The sequence below is a fragment of the Drosophila kikkawai genome, chromosome 2R, assembly GCF_030179895.1.
Source record: "Drosophila kikkawai strain 14028-0561.14 chromosome 2R, DkikHiC1v2, whole genome shotgun sequence".
NCBI classification, from domain to species: Eukaryota; Metazoa; Arthropoda; class Insecta; order Diptera; family Drosophilidae; genus Drosophila; species Drosophila kikkawai.
This window is the reverse complement of record NC_091729.1, coordinates 20,172,326-20,191,243: the sequence shown is the minus strand read 5'-3', so window position 1 is coordinate 20,191,243 and position 18,918 is coordinate 20,172,326. Positions and strand designations below refer to the sequence as shown.

The following is an 18,918-nucleotide window of genomic DNA, read 5'->3' as shown; positions in this document are numbered from 1 at the left end:
GTGCCTTCCTTTTGAGCCAAATCGGGAGACGAACGGTTCGGCAAGGGCAAAGAAATCGGCACATCTGGGCCAGAGTTAACTTCATCGAAATGTGCGTAGTCTGAAGGCTTACAAGGCCCTCTGATTGCCAATCGTGGAATGCTAAGACGCAGCTGGTTTCACTTGACAAATCTTCTTGGTTTTATCTTGGAAATAGCACTCAAATCGGACATCATCGATTCGCAACCAAAGTTGATTAGAAATCAGAGCACACGCGATAACATATAGAGAGCGAAAGCCGACTAAGTCTGTTAGCTGTTAGATGGTATTAGAGAATTACATGCATTTTAGACTTAAATTTGAAAAGGAAACACCCCGGAAGCATTCGAGGAAACCAATTAAATATGTATTCCAGGTCTGAGAGCCCGAAACTCGCATCAGCATAGAAATCTAAACTTGAAGGGATCGTAGGAATTGTTAGGATTGTATTTCGGGTTCTGAGAGAGGCATTCCAAGTCGGTCTCCTACGCTTTGGAACCCATACTAGGCAAGAGCATACAAAAAAAAAAAATAAATAAATGTACGAGTATATGTTAAACCCACTAAAGCTCGTCTCTGAATTCCACGGATTACAATTCCTCAAGAATGTCATCTCAATCCTGCGGGGGGTGGAACAATAAATGGGTGTCAAGCCAAGGACCCGACCACTTACATTCGGAAAGATCAAGCCAAGATTCTTACACAGATAGGACCACTTAATGCTGGGAACCGCCTCCCACTCATCGCAACCACTGGTCGGCACACCAGGCTTATAGATAGGGGCGTTGACTATGTTGGTATTGTCAAAATAGCAGGTCAGAAAGTAAAAAAAGCTGTGACAGGGCTAAGGATTAAGAATCATAAGGTAAGTCCACTCGTTGCCCACCTGCTGGAGTCCTTGGAACCCACGGCGATACCGCAGCCGAAGCGAGAGACACGATCGTTAATGATGATAGCGAGGTCATCGGCAGAAAAATTACTGAGAGAGATTTTCATTATATAATGCTTGCCGCTTTTTGGATTCGGTTCACCTGGTGGTTGTAAAGGCTTCAATGAATTTTTTGGGGTCCTCCACATCGCGGTGCGTCTTCCATATTCTTCTAAACACCCTACGTAACGCACCGTCTATGGTCAACTTCTTTTTAAGTGGGGCCGCCATCATTGCCGTGATCTCACCGACAAACGGAAACCGCAGTGTGGATCGACACTCGGTGTGCTTAAAGGATACCGTAGAGGCATGGACGCGGCTCAGGTAGGCCAGCTCATTGTCCCAGATAAGTCGCCGCATCCGTGTGGCACTCGGAAACGTCTTGTTTAACTTGGTAATGGCCTGGCCGCTCGCCATCATGTCACGGAAATTATTTAGCAATACCACCATATCCGTTTGAAGATTTCGGGTGTCCGGAATTATATCAACCAATGTGGTTTCGTTGTATGGAGGCAGTTCCTCTTCCAGGCGACACATGAAGTGCTTTAAACCGCCCAGATTGCAGACATGCGTCTTATTGTTGCAGTAGTTGTAGCAGGAAGCCAGCGCCAAGAGCATTGTCAATGGGAGTACGCGGTGAAGAATCATATTTGTCAATTATTTACTACGAATTTAAAGATAAAATGTGAGTCGATCTGACACTTGGAGAGTTGTGATGTATGTGTACCTAGATCTGTTACAATGAAAGTGCTATAGATTTTGTAAACAATTTTTATAATGTCATAAGTAAGGTGTCCTTGTAGAGTTTTCCTAGACAAAACCCGTGCACTAGTATGATGTGTTGGCATGTCCTGGCTCCAAGCTTGACCCAGCCCTATTCGGTTATAGCTTATGGATATACATAATTCTTTATCATTAGCAAATTATAGGTAAAGTCTCCTATATTTTTATTAATATACATATTTAGGTTTTTTGGTTCAAAATTCATTGGCTAATAGTATGCAAAATAAAGGTACGCTTGTCCTTGACTTTCAATCCTGCGGGATGAAACTATCAAACGGTCGTCATGCTAACAAAAGGCTGAGCTACTTACCTTTGGAAAGATGTCGCCATTATTCTCGCACAAATTATCCCACACACCTCTGACAGTCGTTTTCGAGTCACCGCAACCGCTGGCCGGCGGACCAGCCTCGTAGAGAGAGGAGTTGATAATGTTGTTGTGGTCAAAATAACAGGTCAGAAAGTGGCAATGGCTGGAAAAAGGATGTGCTTTAAGGATTTACTGTAATAAGGCGAGCACCACTCGTAACGCACCCGAGGGAGCCCGCGTAAGGACAATTGGAACCCACGGCCACACTGCAGCCAACGCGTGAGACACGATCGTTGATGATGTTGGCAAAGTCTGCGGCCAAGAAAGCGCTGTGGAAGATCGTGATTGTATCGAGCTAGGCGCTCGTTGCTTTGGTTTCGGCTCACCTGGCGGCATCGAATTGATTGATGAGGTTATCGGGGCTCTCCACCTTCCAGTGCTGCTTCCACATAGATCTGAACGCATTCCTCAGCACCTTCGACACGGTTAACTTTTTTACAACGGGGGCAGCCATTATGGCCATGACCTCGCCGATATCCGGAAACCGCAACGTGGACCGGCACATGGTGTGCTTAAAGGATACCGTAGACGCATGGACTCTGGCTAGGTAGGCGAGCTCATTGTCCCAGATAAGTCGCCGCATCCGCCTGGCACTCGGAAACGTACGGTTGGCGTTGTTCATGACCTCGCCGCTCGCCAAATGGTTTCGGAAGTCATTGAGCAGTCCCAGCACCTCCTTTTGGAAATGCTGGGTGTCCGGGACGGTACCTTCAAATTTGGTGCCCTCGTGGGAAGGCAGTTCATCGTCCAACTGACAAATGAAGTGCTTGAAGCCCAGTTCATTGCAGGCATGCGTCTTATTGTCGCAGTAGTTGTAGGCGGAAACCAGCGCGAAAAGAATTGCCAGTGGCAGTAGGAGGTCAAAAATCATTTTAGCGTACTACAAATTTGAGGAGAAAATTCTAGTTGCTCTACCAAATGACTGGACACATGGAGAGTTGTAATGAATGTGTACCTAGATTTGTAATAATAAAAGTGCACTAGGTTTTTTGGATTAGTTATGATATTTTTAAACATTAATTTTTCCAAAAATTATCATAAAAACAAGAAAGGAAGCTAACTTCGACACGCCGAAGTTTGTATACCCTTGCAGATTGCAATTGGATCACTAAGAATCGAGCCATTCGGGTTAAATAATTGAAATAATTCGAATTGAATTTCATGCATTTTTGACAGAGTTGTGAACCTTTGAAAATTAGTTTCTTGCTCATTTTTGATTAAACAATTATTTAAAAATAACAGGTAAGTATTAAAGCAAAACTAAGTAGGCAGTTTTGTTAGGCTTAGAATAACCAACTTAGAACAACTTTCCGAAATGAATTTCATGCATTTTTGACTGAGTTATGAACCTTTGAAAATGAGTTATTTTCCCCAAAAATAAATCGCACCATTTTTGCAAAAATATGTAAGGGGTACCATCATTAAAATTCTAAAAAATTGAGAAAAAATGAAATTGAAAAGAACCCTAAACGTAGTATGCAGTTTTGTTACTCTTAGAAAAGGCAATTCTGAACAGCTTTCCGAATTGAATTTCATGCACTTTTGGCTGAGTTATGAACCTGAAATTAGTTTTGTTTCTGAAAAAATATCAAAATAAATCGCACCCTTTTTTTAAATTTAATTGCAGCAAGCTGCCAGGAACTAAAAGCGGGTGCCGAAGGCGAGACAGAGAGCGTTGGCAAGGAGGATCAGGACGAGGAGGAGCAGAAGTGGACCAAGTGCCACCAAGACCGAGTCGAAAACACTGGGAACGACCTCCGACATTCCCACATGCCTCACCTTTTCTTCTTTTATTTATTTAAAGCTGAAATAAATAATAAACCTTAAAACATGTGTTATTTTTGAGTTATGAGGAGGATGCGGTTTTTTTTGGGTGGGATAATTTAAACAGGCTCAATGGAAGGGCATTCTTGCGGTGGAAAATGAAAGAAACATCAAAGCAAAATAGCTAGATGAGCATCACTGATGGAGATGAGCATCACTGATGCAAATGAGCAAATTTTTTCTTTCGATTTGGCCGCTTTCCAAACTGGGGTAACAGGCGAACAGAAACCAGCAGCAAGCAACTGAAAACTGGTATAATCTGTTATAAAAACTTTTGGGCAAAAATAATAATTGGTATAAACTGTTATATTTCATTTTATGCATTTATACCTATTTGTTGCCGACAACAACAGCTTGATGGCAACAACAACCCCTTTACAACAACATCCCTGCAGCAGCCCATACAAATTTCTGAAATTTTCCATGCAAATTGCCCGTTTCCCAAATTGGGGTAACAGGCGAACAGAAACCAGCAGCAAGCAACTGAAAACTGGTATAAACTGTTATAAAAAGTCCAAGTTTCGAACCATTGATCTTGGAGTAAGCGAAGACTCAAACCAGATGTGACCATATTGTAAATTTTTTGGCTAAAATGTTGCTTAAATGCACCTGGGCACACTGAAACTGACTTTGCATCAGTGATGCTCATCTCCATCAGTGATGCTCATCTAGCTATATTGCAATATTGGGAGGCTATAAAATCGGGCTTAATGGCAGTGATGCTCATCTATCTATTTTGTCCCAATAAAGAAATATAGCTAGATGAGCATCACTGCCATTAAGCCTGATATAATGCCTCCCAATATTGCAAAATAGCTACATGAGCATCACTGATGCTGATTTTATAGCCTCCCAATATTGCAATATAGCCAGATGAGCATCACTGCCATTAAGCCCAATTTTATAGCCTCCCAATAAAGAAATATAGCTAGATGAGCATCACTGATGGAGATGAGCATCACTGATGCAAAGTCAGTTTCAGTGTGCCCAGGTACATTTAAGCAACATTTTAGCCAAAAAATTTACAATATGGTCACATCTGGTTTGAGTCTTCGCTTACTCCAAGATCAATGGTTCGAAACTTGGACTTTTTATAACAGTTTATACCAGTTTTCAGTTGCTTGCTGCTGGTTTCTGTTCGCCTGTTACCCCAATTTGGGTAACGGGCAATTTGCATGGAAATGTTCAATAATTTGGATGGGCTGCTGAAGGGATGTTGTTGTAAAAAGGTTGTTGTTGCCTTCAAGCTGTTGTTGTCGGCAACAAATAGGTATAAATGCATAAAATGAAATATAACAGTTTATACCAATTATTATTTTTGCCCAAAAGTTTTTATAACAGTTTATACCAGTTTTCAGTTGCTTGCTGCTGGTTTCTGTTCGCCTGTTACCCCAGTTTGGAAAGCGGCCAATTTGAATGAAAAGTTTTGCTCACTTGCATTAGTGATGCTCATCTCCATCAGTGATGCTCATCTAGCTATATTGCAATATTGGGAGGCTATAAAATCGGGCTTAATGGCAGTGGCAAATTTTTTCATTCGATTTGGCCTGCGACCCTATAAACCATATATATTCTTGATCAGCATAAACAGGCGATTCTTTCTAGCCATGTCCGGAAAGAAAAAATTTTTTGTTCATTTTTTTCAAAAATTGATAAGGGGTTACATCATTAAAATTCTCAAAAATCGACCAAAAATTCGATTTTTTTAAATTAAAAATTTAAGATGCAGGTTTCTTAAGCTGGAAAAAACTAGCATAGAAATGCTTACAGAATTGATTTTGATGCTTTTTTGGCTTAGTTATGATTTTTTTAAACTTAAATTTTCCCAAAAATTTTCATAAAAAATATGGCGTATTTCCTTTCAAAAATAATTAATATTTCCGGTCTTCTTGAAGGGAATTATGTAAAAACCTTTACATCGTCTAGGGTAAGCTCAATCTACTAATACCACCTATCCTGGATCCGAGCTACAAATGTTGTATAAAAGCCCTTATCATTAGCTGACAAAGAGGTAATTCTCCCAATAAAAGTAATCTATAGTTTTGTCAAAATTATTTTTATTTGTATTTTTTTTGTTAAGGGTTTGTTATTTATTCTTTTTTTTTTAGGAAGAGCTGTCTCTAAATTCATTTGGTAACAGTATGCAAAGTTATGTAATAAAATGGCTTGAGCGAAGGTTAAGTGCCTGAATGGCCTTAGTGAATTTTAATTTCAATTTTGTCGTTTGCAAAATATTATACAGAGAAGGGTATTTGGGGGACTCGAAACGCTAAATTAGATGGATTGAACAAACAAATCAATAAACTAGTTAACATAGAGCAATAGGTACGTGGTTCCGTTCTCTTATTTATAAAAATATCTTGAGTGCTTTTCCTTTCTACCAGGATCTGCTATCAACATGTCGCGTAATCAATCAATAGTAACATCTCAACAAACTAATAAGCTTTGGGACTAGGCGGGGCGTAGCTTGGGTGGGTGGGATGTCCTTGCGAATCGTAGATTACACTTCTGTCCCTTTATTTTGGGGTGGAGTCAGTGAGTGAGGTTCCTGCTGTATATCCTTTCCGGTAAAATTTCAATAAAAAATTGTAAGTTTACAACCCGTACCAGTTCTGTTTCGATTTATTATTATGTTATGCTTCTGCTCTGTGTTAGGCATTAATGCTTAGCTCGGTTCAGTGAATTGAAATCGCTTATGTTACGGCTATAGGTGTAGATATTAACTATGCAAGTTTCGGTATATAGGCTTGGCTGCTGCTCCAAGAACTCCGCCATGCACTCTGATTTGCTTCTCGGAAATACGTATTGTGAATGGAACTATTAAGTATATAAGGTATATAATTATCAGTTGATTTCCTAGAAAATTTCCAAGTTCGAATTTCACTCTCTCGTTCTCTCGCATATATAAATTTCAATATGATGAGTTGTATATATGTATATATATAGATGACTTACACGGGGAGGCACGTAATTTGAAACAGAACAGCGCCCTTAACAATGGGGAAACAATCTATAACTAATTAAAGCGTGTGTGTTTACAGGTAAAGGGGTAACTAAGTAAGAATACTTCCTATTTACAGACGATTCGCTCCGATCCGATCCAATAACAAAGGGGAGGGGGGCCCCATCTTGGGACAACTACGAGACTAGATCTTGGAGACACGCACAGGCTTTTACATTGTATCGTATAAAAAATATATCAAGCTATACACTGTGTTTGTATCACTAACGGGGGCGAGTGCGGCCTAAAGGCCCAGATAGCCTAAACGCAGGTCGAGGATGCGTGCGACACGCTGGCGGACGCTGCCGCCGCAGCAGCGGCAGCTGCCGACGATGATGCGGCCGTGGCGGCCTCTAGATTGAAGTCCTTGCTGCGGCAGCACATCTCGCAGATGCGCTTGGTGTCCGGATTGAGGAAGGTGCAGAAGCGGCAGCTCCACTCGTTCGGACTCGTTACGATCAGCTGCGGGGATACGGCCGGCGGTTGCTTGGGGACAGCGCCCGTGCGATTGCGCGTGCCAGATGTGCCCCGATTGCCGTCCACGTTGGCCGTCTTCAAGGCGGACTTGACCTTCTTTACGCCGGCGCTGCTGCTGTTTGGCAGCGGACTTGGTGCTGGAGCCTGCACTACTTTTGCCTCTACCCGTCGGCTCGAGCTAGGTTTTTTTTCCAGCGTTCGTGACCTCTCGTGGCCGTTCGGTTCGCCGCCGGCCCGCGTCGTTGATTTCGAGGGCTCGCGTCGCTTCTCCGTCGGTGGGGCGGTCCCACCGCCATTCGTTATGGCCAGCGAGTCGAGGTCCAAGCTCTGCACCAGCAAATCTTCACGGTCTCCCAAGTCCTTGTTATAGCCGGAGCGCTCCAGGTTCTTGAACACATAGTTCCAGGACTCGAAGCTGCCCACACCCTCCTTCACCTTTGGCATCAACGGCGGCGAGGGGTTGTCCAAGGTCACGAAATCATCCAGGCTGGCCGACTCGTAGCTGGTCATGTCCGAAATGGTAGTGGGAATATCACGTTCATTGCCCGATCTCTTCGCAGGAGCCGTCCGGCTCGCCCGCTCTTTCAATTCCTTGTGCATCTTGCGATTATTGTCCATGGGATTCTGGGTGGGAAGGGAGGTCTGTTAGATCGCATCGATAGAGTCGTTAAAATAACCAATCTGAAGCTCACCTGCTTGTCCGCCGATCGTGGATGCTTGTCAGTCGGATTGCTGCCACCTGCCTCTGCCAGCGCCCGCATCCGGCTGCTCTTGGGCACCGGTCGGGCATAGATGTACATGTCCTGAGCCGTTGGCGGGGGAGCCTGTGGCAATGTGGTGGGCAGGTCATAGCCCCCGTATGTGGCATACCGTGCAGCGGTATTTCCACGCTGCACTTGACCCCGCACCAGCTCGGCATACTGCGGATCGTAGTCGTGCGTCCCGAAGTCGTGCTGCGTCAGCTGCGCCCGATCGTCAAAATCTATGAGATGATGGTCCGGCGGATAGGTGCTCTGACGATGCTGCATGGCAGCCAAAGCTGCGGCGGCGGCTGGCTGATGGCGATGATGAAAGTCGCAACTGTGTCCCGTGGGGCCAGGCTTCCCGAGAGTAGCATACATGTTGGGATGCTCCCCACTGGCGTAAACGTCGGCGGGCGATGCATACGGAGCGTTCAGTTGGCTGGAGATGTTGTAGGGCAGCGGATAGCGATTACCGGGAGCATTGTAGGCCCCAGTCACGGCCGCATAGGAAGCACTGCTGCCCATGCTCAGTCCATCCAGGCAGTCGTAAGGCGCCTCGTAGACATGGGGCAGCTGGCACTGCGGCTGCTGCAGCTGCTGGTCAAAGGAGTGGCGATGCGACAGATGCGCGTGCGGCTCCTGGTAGTGCTCCAGGCTGCGAGAGTGCGTCATCAACGGGCCAGCAGGCAAATGCGGCGGCTGCTGCGACGGTGGCGCCGGGTATGGCGGAAGATACTTGCCCGCCTCGTTGCCCACTATGCTTATCCCATTCGGATGCAGGGCGCAGCTGTTGCCGGGGTGCGCCTGAGTGCTGTTGCCGTGCAAAGCACAAGCCGCTGAGGCCAAAGTCGCCACATTGCTGTAGGTGTTCTCCTGCACCGGCTGCTCCTTACGCATCCGCTTCTCGCTGAGCCGGTAAATCATCTCCTTGATGGTTTGCGTGGTGCCGCCCACATGGGTCTCCCGATGCTGCAGTATCTCCTTCCAGCTGCAGCTATAGCCCGCTGCTGTGACGCCCGCATAGATGTGCTTCATGATCTGGCACTCGACGTAGGCGGCCATGGCATCGCGTGATACGTTCGTCACCTGATCCGGGCAAATGGGGCCCTCGAGCACGAACGTATCGTCCGAGACGCGTCGGTAGCCCATGGCCAAAAACAGCTGCTCGGCGTCTACAAGCCGAGATTGTATGTCGTGTTGGAAGCATCCTGAATAGGTCTGAGGGCGGAAGAGAGAAAATAAAGAGTCAATGGATTTAATATTGGCAAAGCAAGCAAGGAGCATACCTTAAGCGTACGATATTCCTTTCGCCAGGGCTTTGTAAACAGATTGTTGGCATACTGGCTGATGGTCTCGAAGGCCACAATGGCATTTTGGGCCGTGAAGTCGCTAAGATCCCGCACCGATCTACGCAGGACGCGCCCAGTCTCCGGCAGGAAGAACTTGCGATCGTGACGCACCACGCAGAGGAACTCCTTCAGGCAGCCTTGGGTTTTTTCGAAAGTTTTCAAAGTCAATTAATAAATTCAAGGCAAAGGCCTGGGCATGCACTTACCCTCGAGCTTTTTGCGCTCCTCCAGCTTCTGGATGTTCTCCTCGGTTTCGAGAAAAGACCAGTGACGTCGCAGTATCTCCTCCCACAGATCGGGGAGAAGGTCGCGCGGCACGAAATCTGACATGTCGGCGACGGGCTTTGGGCTCTCATTCAAGGCGCCTCCGGCTCCTGAAAAACAAAACCACGCAAAGACGGGCCAAGGTTACACTACGGCAAACATCTCGTCGAGAAGCCTTGAGTGTGCTTCTCTATAGCTATTGATTTTCTACAGCCAAGAGGATGTCAATGGATGAGGCAAAGATTCCTCCCCGCTGCATTTGCTGGCATGAATCACCAACATCCCTTCCCCGCATGACGCACGCCATCGAAACATGCACCAAATAAATAATAAATACCCATTCCCGCTAGTCGAGTGAAGTAACAATAACTGGCTGATAATAGCAAACAATGGGAGAGCTTTGCGGTTTTATTGTGGCCACATCGTCATCGATAGTGGCATTCCCAAAGTCCCTAGTTTGTTTCATTATCAGTTTCTGTTTTTGTTTTTCAAGCCAGAACAGAACCAGCAACTGACTGACCCCCCACTTAGCGGCAAAATAGAAAACAGTTGGCAACAAAAGACATATCGGAACCAGCAGCAGCACCTGTTATTACTTTCTTTCTAGCTTAAGCATTTTATTCTACATATGTACATTTGTGTTTACATATATGTATGTATACAAGTATCTTAACTATAGTTAAGAATGAAAATGAAGTCACTTTGCCTTTGTAGCTAGTGAATCAAGTAAGGGGATTCCCCTAAAAATATTTGAAGACTCATAATTCATTTCATTTCCTTTTAAAAACTTGCTTACTAGCTTCATAAGACATGCTGATTCCTCGTCTAATAAAATACAAATTAAAGCATATCGCTTGCTACTAAGCGGAACTTATAGGGATTGTGTTTGCTTTAATTGTAAATGGCACAAACTTAAAAGACAATAAGTAAATTGCACATAGCCAGAGCAAAGCCGCATATCGCATATCAACTAACCATACTTAAAGATAACAAACATTGAGTGCTTCTGCACCTAAAATTGATTGTCACCCCAAAGTTGTCATAAGCATTATATTGAGAATTCTATTTGTTATTAAAAAACCATTAACTTCCCCTAAAACGGAAGGGGAAACACTCTCTGGCTGACCCCAAGGAAAGCCCACAAATGCTCAATCGTAACTCTAGAAGCCCCAAGCCTACACCTTTATCTCTCCGCGCAAACATGATGAAGAAGAGCCAGCCGGCCGACTGGGTATCTTGATATCGGCTATCGGGTGAACCAACAACGATCGGCCATTGGCCATTGGCCTTTAGCGGGCGAAACAAGTCGCGAGAAACTGAAGATATAAATATATGGGGAGAGCAAAACAAGGTCCCGAGCGCCGGGTTACGTTGAATAACCTTGGGGCAGTGACTCATTTTGCGGTGAGCTCCACAATCAGAATGCGAACGAGCCACAAAGCAGGGCGTGATAAAGCAAACGACAAAAGCGCGACAAGTGTAATTGCAACTGAGAAAGTTGCGGACAGGCGGCCAAGACAAATAAGTAAATCAGGGTGTGAGTGTGGGGCAAAAGGGAGAACCAGCGACGAGCACCAGCAAGTGATAAGAACTAATTTCAGGCAACCGGCTAATTACTTTTATCTTAATATGTACATATGTATTTACAAAGAAACAATTCTCATTTGCCTGTTTTCTCATAAAATCCAAGTTTCGGGATTTGGCCAAGACATTAACTTGTTTACAATTTAAATTCACGTACTTAGCACAATTTATTTTAATTTAAACTCTGTTTTAAACTGACACCTTTGTCTGGTGTTACTGAGATACAAAGTTATTGAGAAGAGATTATGATGTGTCAAAATGGGAATTCTTAGATGTTAGAATATTGTTTTGAAATTCATACATCAATTTAGAAACAACGTCAATGTGCTACCCATAAGTCAATTCATCTGGGGTTAATTAAATGCTAATTATCATGAACTTGTTTTGTTCCCGTGTTATTTCATTCTCACATTTCTCGAGACCCCAAACTTCTTTGACTAACTGGAAAAGATTTCAATTTAAATTATTAAATTGAACTTTAAGTAATTTCATCTGACATCGGAGTAAGTGTAAGGACTTGTTTTTCAATATTTGGCTAATGACTAGCTGTCCGAATAGGTAAAGCAAGGGGGCCAAGGAAAGTTTAAGGACATGTGGGAAAAGTATAAAATCGTTGACCAAATGAAAAACACTGAAATCTCAATTAAAAAGAGGAGAAAAGCTTAAAATCAATAAGCTGCTGTGTGTAAAACTGTGGTCAGGCGGTGTTTATTTATTTACTTTAAGCCACCGAGAACCTAGAGAGCTTTCACAAGGGCCCGGATCGGCGGTCCCGAAATCCGGCCATCGTGCATAATAATTTTATGGAGCCAGCAGACTGCCGGAGTAATTGAATTCCAATATTTATTGCTGTCGCAGGGCGGACGACAACCCAGCTGCAGCGGAGTGCAAATGCCTTTGAGGCAGACCGTGAATGTGTGTGTGTTGTCCCTACAATGGACCAATTACAATGGACGGACGCAATATGGCAGGGCTTTGAAGCATTTATTGATTTAGGCAAGAGAGCCCCAAAGTGGCCGTGTTTACAGCATCAATCGATTGGATTGAGAGGCGGGGGCGCGTGCAACAGTCTCGCATTCGCAATAGGATCCTCCTCAGCTGGCGCTGCCCTGTCGAGATATCTGCCATATACTGGCCACGGTGAGCGACTCTATACTATTTGCCTACCGGCAACCGATGGCAGGGTGCTCCAATTCTTATTTTCAGCAGTGCCGTACTAAAATTAGCAAATGAAAGCTCACCCGGCGCTCATCCGCAGGCGGAAGGCAAAAGACACGCAAAACATTCATAGCTCGACGTTTGGACACCCTGCAATTGCGGGTCCAGTGCTAAACACTTACGCAAATTCCCAGATGTGTGTGACGATTCCGTGATTTCTCATTTCTGCATTTTCCTCCGGAGAAGTCCGCGCGCGCTGGAAAAGTCAACACAAGTTCACCTCGCCACGGCTGTTGCCAAATTCGTGCGCCTGTGTGTGTGGGCGTGGGTGGAGTGGGGTCGGGTGGTGGTTAACTGTGGGAGCGGGGGCGGAGTGTGGGAGGGTCTATTTTTAGCTCTGCGACGAAAAACAAGCGACACGATAAGGCGGATTCTGCTTCCGCAATGTTTTTGTTGCTTCTCAGCAGCAGCTGCTGCCTAGTATTATTAATGAATGTTACGCTCTCGCCCCGAGTTCTTCTTCCGCGTTTGCGTTGACAAATCTCCGCTTTCACAATCGAGTTTTCTCTTTTTTTTCCGTTTGGTTTTCCACGCTGGGAAACGGGTTGCACTATCGGTTTAGTTGTCAATTTGTTCGCACAGCACAATTGTTTGCGTCCGCAGGTAAATAATAAAAAGTCTTTGTTTTTCACTTTTTGTCGTTATCAGTGTGGCCAGTTGCCGGTTAGGGCAAAACCCACCCTGGCCACTTCAAATGGCACGGGCATACTGAAAAATTTGAAATTTGTGTAATAACATTGTTATAATTTTTGTCTAATTAATATCAGTATCAATTCAGGAACTAAAAGTTAAAGTTAATAATAATCTTTATTTTGTAAATTTTTTTAAAATAAATTATACAAAAAAGGGACTATTTTTTGTACTCATAATTCATTTATTTTCTTGAATATTGAGCTAAAATATTGGCATAATTCATTTTTATCCGGCCATTAAAAAATAAAAGGAGTTTTTGCGTGCTCGAATCGTTGTCAAGATCATAAAATTCGTCGTTGCTGATTATTTTAATAGTTTCCTCGGGCACAGTAACTTGATTCTGTAAAGGCAATAAAAAATTAATATAGAATAATTTTATATAGGACAAATAAATTTTTAGGACATACCTTAACAATCAATCCCTCAATTTTTTTGAGATCCCTATTGAGGCCCAGTTCAATGGGTAGTTTCCGGTGCATCTCTTTGTTGGCCTGCTCCAGGCGCACTCGGGCGACGATTTTCAAAATTAGCTCTCGTTCTGGCTTGACCAAGCCATAAGCAGTCAAACGGCTTAACTTAGGGCATGCGATCAAGAGAGCGAGGATGTCGGCATGGCTCATCTTGCTGCAATAAAAGGTGAGTTCCTCCAAGTTTTTGAGATCTTCAAACTCTTTTACGATGTCTTTTGTCATGCCCTCCTGGAAGGGCAGAATTAGCGTGCGAAGTTCTGATAACTTGGCAATTAGAGAAAGCTTCCTTCTGGGCATCTTACAGTCTCCTGTATCTTCAAATCGTTCTAGTTGCTCTGCCTTGTGCTCCACCAGCTGTTGGATTAGCTTATGACTGGGGTCTTCAGCGTAAAATTGAGGGTCTATTCTGACGCTCTTCAGTTTGGGAAGCTGAGCCAAGATCTGGCAGCCCGTGCCAGTTGTTACATTGAGTACTTCCAGGGAAGGGCAGTAGTTTTCCCTGACAATATCTAACCAGGCTTTTTCTTGGAGATCTGACACTTTACAGGAAAGCTCCTTCAGTTTGGAAAAGTGCTTTAAAATTGTGGCCAAGTCATCAAACTCTTTGCAATAGGTGAAATCCAACTTCACGATGGAAGTGGGCATTTTAAGCATGATGTCCTTTGTTATTGCTTTTACGTGCAATGAAAGGGAAACCAGATTTCGGCAGTAGCCGACAACCATAGCAAGCACTTCATCGTTAAACATCGTTTTTGCAATCAATGTACAGCTTATGTCCTGTACTTTATCACCAGTCAGTTGGAAGAAGTCATAAATGTCCCACAGGGTCATATGACCAAACTGATCAGTATCTATGGTCTTGCACCACCCAGTAACCGCGATCTTGTAGGCCGCTGTGAAGCGCTGGCAGGTCCTGGCAAATCGTATCTTATCACCAAGGTCCAAGAACTGCAGAATATGAACCAAGCAGTCATCGGGTAGACTCAAAATGGGCGCCGACTGTGATTGTTGCGCGGTAGGTGTTCCATAAACATCCGGCTGCTTCCAGGTATAGCTGGGTTCTACCTTGAAATACTTTCCCTCTTCACAATGAGGATAGCATAACAAGACACTGCATACACAAAAATAAGTTAAAAATTGAGTTAGGATCTATGTAAGGGTTAAGATAAGCACACTAACCTGGCAGCATCCTCGGCGTTGGCATACAATACCTCGCCACTTAGACATTCATGTTGCAACGTATTCTTCAGATCCCTACCCTCTAAACTACCTAAGCAATGTTCACACATGTTCTTCGGATCCTTGGCTAGACGCCACTCCAAAATGTTGCCGAACCTCTCAAAGAAAGCCTTTAAAGTGTTCTCCGCCGCCATCTAAAAAAAGGAAGTTGAAGGAATTGAAGAGCTAAAGACAAAGGTTCAAAGAGGACAGCAAAATTATACCTGAGGACAAACTTTAAAAAATCGCAATCTCTTTACTGGAACGTGGTCCTCGGTGTAGGCAATTGGTCCTTCGATGTAATGATCGATGTAGTAATCTTGTTGTTGAGAGAATAAAGATATTTTCAAGACCTGGCATGAGATGATTTTTACTTTAAGTTACCTGGTCTGATGTTACTAGGATCATACATGTCGCACATTTTTTGTGACCTTTTTATTGGCACGCGAAAGTAGTAATCACGTAATATAAGTCTCAAGAATAAATCCTAGTTTGGTCCTTTACTTGCTTTAATTTCTAGAAATTTTTAAGGATCACACACCGATAACTTGTTGATAACTATTAACAAAGGATACCTATTTTTAAAATAACAAAAAATTGTTTTCTCGTAAATACTTCTTGTTACTTCCACAGAAGATTTCGAACTAGGTACCAAAGGACGAAATACGATAAAAGTATGACCAGATACTGTAAAACTAAGAAATCCACAATGTATCTGCTACAGGTGATACTTTCACCTGCCATAAAACCGATAATAACTATTTGTGAGCAAAAAATTTAAAATAGAAAAAAAAAAACTTAGGTTTTCTTATTTTTTTTTATTATATTTTTACACTTAATTTTCAAGTAGACTTTGAAAAACTGTATTCAGTTACAATTTTATTTATTCTGAAAAATATTGAACCCCAAAGATATAGATTTCGATGTTGCAAATATGCAGAAGAAGACGAAATTTCCAGAAAACCCGGAATCTAGACGACCAAGTCATAAATATTGCATTGGACTCAGTGATGACGAGGACTCACAGACAACGCCGGAAGAATACCAGCTCGATGTCAACGAAGAGATCCAGGAGATGGCAGTGGAAATAAATGGAATGGACAGAATGCTGGTCAGTTTACAGTCCCGCATCTCTGCCGGTGGTTTTAGGCAGGCTGGAAAGTCGCCTCGCAACCCAAAGGATCACCAGGAGAAACTGGTAATGCGTGAAAATTGTAATGGCTTTGGCGATAACAAGGACTCAAACTCGGAACCCGAGGACCTGCTTCCCGGCGAATCGGAGAAGGAGCAGGGCGAACATCAGGATCTTCCATTCGAGGAGATGGCCGAGGAAATAAGAGTGATGAACGCAACGCTAGACAGGATACAAGACCGACTTCCCAAGGATGTCTTAGGTCATACTGAAAAATTTGAAATATGTGTAAAGACATAGTTATACTTTTGGCTAATTAATATCAGTATCAATTCAGGTAATAATAATCTTTATTTTGTACATTTTTTTAAAATAAATTATACAAAAAAAGGGATTATTTTTTTTACTCATAATTAATTTATTTGCTCGAATATTGAGCTCAAATATTGCCATAATTATTTTTTTATCGGGCTATTATAAAATATAAAGAATTTAAATTATAATTTTATTTTTTTTTTTTCAACATGCAAATGCATAAATATGCCGTTATTTTGTAATTTTAGAATTTCTGTTTTAAATCATGCATAACTCAATTCCAATTCCGATTTCCAGCAGCCTTCATCAAGCTCATAGAATTCGTCGTTGCTGATGATTTTAATAATGTCTTGGGGAACTGTTATTTGATTCTGTAAAGGCAATATCAATTTTTTTGAGATCCCTATTGAGGCCCAGTTCAATGGGTAGTTTCCGGTGCATCTCTTTGTTGGCCTGTTCCAGGCGCACTCGGGTGACGATATTTAGCATTAGCTCGCGTTCTGGCTTGGCCACGCCATAAGCAGTCAAACGGCTTAACTTAGGGCATGCGATGAAGAGATCGAGGATGGCGGCATGGCTCATCTTGCTGCAATAAAAGGTGAGTTCCTCCAAGTTTTTGAGATCTTCAAACTCTGTTACGATTTCTTCCATGCCCACCACGAAGGGCAGAATTAGCGCGCGAAGTCCTGATAACTTGGCAATAAGAGAAAGCTGCCTTCTGGGCAGCGTACAGTCACTATTATCTTCAAATCGTTCTAGTTGCTCTGCCTTGTGTTCCACCAGCTGATGGATAAACTTCTCACTGGGGTCTTTATCGTAAAACATAGACTTTATTGTGACGCTCTTCAGTTTGGGAAGCTGAGCCAAGATCTGGCAGTCCGCGTCGCAGTCGGTTGTTATATTGAGCACTTCCAGGGAAGGGCAGCAGTTTGCCCTAACAACATCTAACCAGACTTCTTGGAGATCTGTCACTTCACAGGTAAGCTCCTTCAGTTTGGAAAAGTGCTTTAAAATTGTGGCCAAGTCATCAAACTCTTCGCAATAGGTGAAATCCAACTTCTCGATGGAAGTGGGCATTTTAAGCATGATGTCCTTTTTTATTGCTTTTGCGTGCAAGGAAAGGGAAACCAGATTTCGGCAGTAGCCAGCAACCATAGCAAGCACTTCGTCGTTAAACCTCGTTTTTAAACTCAATATACAGCTTATGTCCTGTACTTTATCACCAGTCAGGTGGAAGAAGTCATAAATGTCCCACAGGGTCATATGGGCAAACTGATCAGTATCTATGGTCTTGCACGACCCAGTAGCGGCGATCTTGTAGGCCGCTCTGAAGCGCTGGCAGGTCCTGGCAAAGCGTATCTTATCACCAAGGTCCAAGAACTGCAGAATATGAACCAAGCAGTCATCGGGTAGACTCAAAATGGGCGTTGACTGTGATTGTTGCGCGGTAGGTGTTCCATAAACATCCGGCTGCTTCCAGGTATAGCTTGGTTCTACCTTGAAATACTTTCCCTCTTCACAATGAGGATAGCATAACAAGACACTACGCATAAATATATAAGTTAAAAATGGAGTTAGGGTCTTAGCAAGAGATATGATAAACACACTAACCTGGCTGCATCCTCGGCGTTGGCATACAATACCTCGCCACTTAGACATTTATGTTGCAACGTATTCTTCAGATCCCTACCCTCTAAACTAACAATATAGTTAAGCAAGGATCTAGATAGTAGGAAATATAGTTAGGAATTGGAATCTCAGTGAGGAAGCGAGGCACACTTACTTTTCTGCCTCCTCGACGCTGGAATATATGACACCGCTACCTAAACAATGTTCACACATGTTCTTCGGATCCTTGGCTAGACGCCACTCCAAAATGTTGCCGAACCTCTCAAAGAACGCCTTTAAAGTGTTCTCCGCCATCTAAAAAAAGGAAGTTGAAGGAATTGAAGAGCTAAAGACAAAGGTTCAAAGAGGACACCAAAATTATACCTGAGGACAAACTTTGAAAAACCGCAGTCTCTTTACTGGAACGTGGTCCTCGGTGTAGGCAATTGGTCCTTCGATGTAATGATCGATGTAGTAATCTTGTTGTCGAGGGAATAAAGATATTTTCAAGACCTGGCATGAGATGATTTTTACTTTAAGTTACCTGGTTTGATGTTACTAGGATCATACATGTCGCACATTTTTTGTGACCTTTTTATTGGCACGCGAAAGTAGTAATCACGTAATATAAGTCTCAAGAATAAATCCTAGTTTGGTCCTTTACTTGCTTTAATTTCTAGAAATTTTTAAGGATCACACACCGATAACTTGTTGATAACTATTAACAAAGGATACCTATTTTTAAAATAACAAAAAATTGTTTTCTCGTAAATACTTCTTGTTACTTCCACAGAAGATTTCGAACTAGGTACCAAAGGACGAAATACGATAAAAGTATGACCAGATACTGTGAAACTAAGAAATCCACAATGTATCTGCTACAGGTGATACTTTCACCTGCCATAGAACCGATAATAACTATTTGA

At 43.2% G+C, this 18,918-nt stretch overlaps 4 protein-coding genes across 12 annotated transcripts; all 4 read right to left on the bottom strand.

Moving 5' to 3' along the window:
- Positions 1-369: 369 nt before the first annotated feature.
- Positions 370-1,692, bottom strand: LOC108072193 (venom allergen-1-like). Of its 2 annotated transcripts, XM_017163252.3 has the most exons (4): positions 1,050-1,690; positions 905-997; positions 692-851; positions 370-638 (listed from the first exon to the last, which is right to left on the bottom strand). In XM_017163252.3, the coding sequence occupies exons 1-4, from the start codon at positions 1,592-1,594 to the stop codon at positions 633-635; spliced, it is 804 nt and encodes a 267-aa protein (XP_017018741.2). In that variant the 5' UTR covers positions 1,595-1,690; the 3' UTR covers positions 370-632. The 2 variants fall into 2 exon arrangements, with proteins under 2 accessions (XP_017018741.2, XP_070140189.1); XM_070284088.1 differs by lacking the exon at positions 370-638 and having other exon boundaries at positions 724-862; positions 1,050-1,692.
- A 169-nt stretch (positions 1,693-1,861) lies between these two features.
- On the bottom strand, positions 1,862-3,055 carry LOC108072192 (venom allergen 5-like). 2 transcript variants are annotated; one of them, XM_070284087.1, is made up of 4 exons: positions 2,423-3,055; positions 2,261-2,365; positions 2,040-2,199; positions 1,862-1,996 (listed from the first exon to the last, which is right to left on the bottom strand). In XM_070284087.1, exons 1-4 carry the CDS (start codon positions 2,965-2,967, stop codon positions 1,931-1,933), a joined length of 876 nt encoding a protein of 291 aa, XP_070140188.1. In that variant the 5' UTR covers positions 2,968-3,055; the 3' UTR covers positions 1,862-1,930. The 2 variants fall into 2 exon arrangements, with proteins under 2 accessions (XP_070140188.1, XP_017018739.1); XM_017163250.3 differs by having other exon boundaries at positions 1,862-1,983; positions 2,423-3,054.
- Positions 3,056-5,957: 2,902 nt separating this feature from the next.
- On the bottom strand, positions 5,958-13,191 carry tamo (PUB and ZnF_RBZ domain-containing protein tamozhennic). 7 transcript variants are annotated; one of them, XR_011444409.1, is made up of 6 exons: positions 11,402-11,542; positions 9,697-9,864; positions 9,428-9,627; positions 8,091-9,359; positions 6,528-8,022; positions 5,958-6,471 (listed from the first exon to the last, which is right to left on the bottom strand). XR_011444409.1 is itself a non-coding variant. In XM_017163187.3 (5 exons), exons 2-5 carry the CDS (start codon positions 9,818-9,820, stop codon positions 7,183-7,185), a joined length of 2,433 nt encoding a protein of 810 aa, XP_017018676.1. In that variant the 5' UTR covers positions 9,821-9,864; positions 12,679-13,191; the 3' UTR covers positions 5,958-7,182. The 7 variants fall into 7 exon arrangements, 5 of the variants coding, with proteins under 5 accessions (XP_017018676.1, XP_017018677.1, XP_017018678.1 ...); XR_011444410.1 differs by having other exon boundaries at positions 5,958-6,737; positions 6,876-8,022; XM_017163187.3 differs by lacking the exon at positions 11,402-11,542 and adding an exon at positions 12,679-13,191 and having other exon boundaries at positions 5,958-8,022.
- A 212-nt stretch (positions 13,192-13,403) lies between these two features.
- On the bottom strand, positions 13,404-18,604 carry LOC108071987 (uncharacterized). The gene is made up of 9 exons (XM_070284405.1): positions 18,537-18,604; positions 18,377-18,471; positions 18,168-18,307; positions 17,996-18,106; positions 16,730-17,927; positions 15,162-15,311; positions 14,899-15,092; positions 13,657-14,830; positions 13,404-13,589 (listed from the first exon to the last, which is right to left on the bottom strand). The coding sequence occupies exons 1-9, from the start codon at positions 18,571-18,573 to the stop codon at positions 13,431-13,433; spliced, it is 3,258 nt and encodes a 1,085-aa protein (XP_070140506.1). The 5' UTR covers positions 18,574-18,604; the 3' UTR covers positions 13,404-13,430.
- Between the last annotated feature and the right edge of the window lie 314 nt (positions 18,605-18,918).